The sequence below is a fragment of the Sceloporus undulatus genome, chromosome 2, assembly GCF_019175285.1.
Source record: "Sceloporus undulatus isolate JIND9_A2432 ecotype Alabama chromosome 2, SceUnd_v1.1, whole genome shotgun sequence".
Taxonomy (NCBI): Eukaryota; Metazoa; Chordata; class Lepidosauria; order Squamata; family Phrynosomatidae; genus Sceloporus; species Sceloporus undulatus.
The window spans coordinates 246212078-246216617 of NC_056523.1; the positions used below are offsets into that span (position 1 = coordinate 246212078).

General features: G+C 41.1%; 1 protein-coding gene across 1 annotated transcript in view; it reads left to right on the forward strand.

Annotated features, from left to right (window-relative positions):
• Nucleotides 1-4540, forward strand: part of OSTF1 (osteoclast stimulating factor 1) — a 39091-nt gene that overhangs the window by 19437 nt on the left and 15114 nt on the right. Inside the window, exon 2 of the mRNA XM_042452463.1 lies at nt 1950-1996. Within this exon, the coding sequence (XP_042308397.1) occupies nt 1950-1996 (47 nt within the window). The remainder of the gene's footprint in view (nt 1-1949; nt 1997-4540) is intronic.

Sequence of the window (4540 nt, forward strand, 5' to 3'; positions counted from 1 at the left end):
TCCATACTTTAAATCCTCTTCCTTTCTTCTGAGGAGCTGATGAAGAGCTCGTAGTGATGGTCTTCCTCCAGAACTGGGGGTAGGTCCAGGCTTCTTCAAGAGATCTTTTGATGCCAAACTTTGGCATAAATTATTGCTATAGCATTGATGATAAATGATGCATGGTGCATAAACATGGCACATCTCCTCTCAATAGCTCTGAGAATTGTACCAGCAGGTTAGCAACAGAAAAAAATTTGCGCCCTCCCCCCACCCATTTCCAACCTTCAAATCTCTTTGGAACCTCAAACTGCAAAGTCAATGCAAAAAGTATGCAATCATGTCATTAATACAAATCAACTCTTTCACATCACTGGAGAGCTATTAATCTTTACTAACAAGAATTGTAAGACCCATCTGCCTCGTGGCACAGGCACAGCTCACTTACATGCTGTAAATTTTCTTTTCACTTAGATAGGCCATGGGTTTTCTTTTCACTTAGAGCAATGATTTCCAAAGTTGGCAGTACTGGCCCCCTGGGAGCTGTGGAAAGATTGAGGGGGGTGGGAAGGGAAAAGGAGGCAGCAGGGGGGGGGGCGTTGATCAAGGTAGTGATGTGCAAGAAAGACAAGGGGAACCCATGGCCTTTAGGACTCTGGTGGGATGAGAGTTGCATGAACATTCTCTTTTCAGGGTCCCTTAAAACCACCACACAGCACTGATGATAGCTTCCCGTGACAGTGTCTCCTACTCTATGCTTGCCCATGTGAGCTTGCACCCATGAAGAAGGAGTTAGCACAAATGGCAACTGGGGAGACGTAGCGGCAAAAAGGAGCTTTCACCTTGCTTAAGTTTTGTTAGCTTTACCAGAACTTGCCTGGCAGGTTTGAGCTGCACTGCTGCTCCTTCTTTCCTTGGTCAGACAGGTTGAGAGAAGAGGTAGTAGAAAAAACAAAGTTTGTGGTGACGGGAGGGATGACTTGAAGCTGTGTGGGGAAGGGAAATCTCTGGGGAAAGAGAGGGAGGAATATACAGAGTTGATTCTCCGAAAGAGTCCAGTGCCTTTCTCAGACTCCTCCCTCACCGGGGAGAAGCATCTCTCGTTATACCTGGTCACCTTGGGAGCAGCAACTGAGAAGCCTCTTGCCCACATGGGCCTTTGCCCAAAGATAAGAGGCTTTTCCATTGCTGCTCAACCAGATGCTCCCAAGGTGAGCAGTCGCAAAGGCACCAAGTATTGAGATTAGTTGATTTGAATTTGCAATACAACAGTAGACCTAATATCAAGAAATAGGCATTAGCGGGTACTACGTTTGTTGCCCAAGAGGAAATAGGCAGTAGCCCTAAAAGGTTTGAGGACTACTGACCTTAATATGTTGCACTGTATTTATCTTGTATTCTATATAACTTTACTTTACATTATATGTTGTGGCCTTAGTCTTAACAGACACATTCATGATGAAGCAGCTGTAGTCTGCTGTAACCCTTATCCATAAAGGCTTTGAGAGTGGAATGGCTGTGAAGGGATACTGGACTCCATCAGCAAAAGGACCTGATTGCTTATCTGCTCTGTACTGTCTGCTTCATCATTTACCATCAATAAAGCTTACGCTACAGCAGTGACCAGTGTCAGTGTTCAGCGCTGAAAGAATTTTTAGAAAAGCCTGGAGCAAGACAGTGATGCATATGATTCCCCTTCCCATTTTCTTCTCACAACCCTGTGAAGTGGATTAGCCAGGTTAATGATCCAAGGCCACCAAGTGAGATTTTTGAACAAGCAGGGATTTGAATTCAGGTCTCAGCAATCCAAATCTAGTACTGAAGCAAACTGGCTTTGCAGTGAGAATGTTCTTTAGGGATAATATTTGTCCTTGTTGTTTAAACTCTTCAAACTGATTCTTGATCAATCAAACTTAGGGATTTAAGATGTATGCTCTTGTTAATGTTGCTGTCTTTCTCTCTGTTTTTAGGGCAGGTCAAAGTTTTCAGAGCCCTGTATACATTTGAACCTAGAACGGTGAGTACTGTATTTTACACACACACACACACACTAAAAGAAAGTTTCTTTTTGAATGTGATTACACAGTTAAATTCAGTCTAGCCCATCTGTTCATAAAACTTAGAAAATACGATTTCTGTTTTACATCTAGAGTTGAAAAGACAGGATTTGCGAAATCACTGTTGCTATTTCACTTTCTATATATTTGTTTATGAGTAATATCTTATTAACATGCATTAGCCTAATAATCCATGTGGATCTTAACCAGGATTGAGTTTTTGCTCCTTACTGGCAATATTGCCAACAGTTCTGAGCAAAGGTGTGATGCACCAACTATGGAAAGCCCTCATCACAGAAGTGTGATAGCCACCTGTGCAGCAGTTGTTTTGGTGTCAGTTCAGATCAAATATGATTGTCAAGCATTATAATTGGCCAACCTATTTTGTTGTTTTGGCTGCTGCTTTGTTTTGCTGTCATGCTTAGTGGTTTTATTGAATAACAATATTGATTTATTTTAACTACCTTATTATTATTATTATTATTATTATTATTATTATTATTATTATTATTAAATTGATATCCTGCCTTTCCCCCAATATGGGACACAGAGTGGTCTAAAACTATGTTTGCACTGCCCTAACATCTGTAAGTGTGAAGGATAGCTTTAAAATGTTTTAATAAATTAAAAAAACCACACATGCACATGTTTTCTTGTGGGTGCACATGACCACCTCGCCATGGAGTAAAAACCAAGCAGGGAGTCTGTGGATAGATTTCTGTGGGTTTTTTGGGCTATGTGGCCATGTTCTAGAAGAGTTTATTCTTGACGTTTCACCAGGTGAAACGTCAGGAATAAACTCTTCTAGAACATGGCCACATAGCCTGAAAAACTCACAAAAACCTATGGATGCCTGCCATGAAAGCCTTTGACTCCACATTGTATGGATAATTTCTAGATCCTGCTACCCTCAGCATAAAAGCTTACTGGACATATTATTATTATTATTATTATTATTATTATTAGTAGTAGTAGTAGTACTACTGTTGTTATTGTTATATGTCTTCAAGTCATTTCCAACTTACGGCGACCCTAAGGAGAACCTATCAGGGTTTTTTTGGGGGGGGGGGGGCAAGATTTGTTCAAAGGAGGTTTGCCATTGCTTTCCTCTGAGGCTCAGAGCACGTGACTTGTCTAAGGTGACCACTACTAATGCATTTACTACATTTAATTTATATCCCACTTATCTTCCCAAATTGGGCTCAATGCAGCTTACAGTTTAAAAAGAACAATACATTTTAAAAGAACAATACAATTAAAACATACAAAAAGTGAGCATTGAAATAGAATTAAATTATTTACAGTATTAAAGCAATTCACATTCAGTAAAAGAATAAAATGCTTTTTAAAAGAAACGTTTTAGTTAAAACATTACAGCACCCCCTAGCCCATTCTTTAAAGACTTTCAGTTTTAAAAGCCTGTCTGAATAAAAATGTTTTAGCCTGCTGACAGAAGGACAACAAGAAAGAGGTCATTCTGGCCTCCCTGGGAAGGGAGTTCCAGAATTGAGGGGCACAGCCCCTGAGAAGGCCCTCTCTTTTGTCCCCATTAATTGTTCTTGTGATGGAGGGGGGGGGGCTGAGAGAAGGGCCTCTCCTGAGGATCTCAGAGCCCAGGCCAGTTCATACGGGGAGACACTGTCTGCCAAATAACCTGGACCTTAACCATATACAACTCAAAAAGACCAGGATAATTGGGACTGGAAATGTCCTATACCTTTTAGGTAGAGAGGGTTGTGAAAGAAGAGTTGTTGGACCTCAACTTCTGTCGTGCTCTTTGCTGCATATTACAGTATCTAGAATTTGAAGGAGCTTCCATACATTGAAGTTTATCACACGGAGGTTTTGGGAGGTTTTTGCGGCTTAGATCCAACGTGACTGCGGGTCCAACGATGCAATTTCACGTGATAACGTGAATGTGTTATCACATGTGATTCCTTTCTATGGAAGCTCCTTCCGTGGTGCTTCGCAGTGAATCCAAAGTGACTCCTCATTTTGGTGAATTCGATACAAAAGTGAATTCACAGAATTCGCATTCAAGCTCACTTCGATTTCACTCTGAATTGGTCTAGTGTGGAATGCAACTTTGCCAGTACACCCCCCCCCCCCAAACCTCCAAAGAGGCAAATTTCCCATGATGCTGCACTGCAATTTTGCCCCAATTGCTTCTGTTGCTCAGAAGGGTAGATGACATGGATGGAGGGAATGAAACAGGAGGCTGGGGGGAGCAACAAACTCCAGCCTCAAGCCAAAGACCCCAGAACAAACTCCAACTCCCAGAATTCCATAGCACTGAGCCGGGACAGTTAAAGTGAAGTTAAACCGGATTATCTCCCCAGTGTAGATGCAACCTAAGAGAAGGCACCTGTTACAAAGGGAAGGAGAGTGGATTGGATTCAGGGAGGCGGTATTTTAGGGAGCATGGAGAATAATTATAATTAAAAATGTTTTTAAAATAATAATAATAATAATAATAATAATAATAATAATAATAATAATAATAA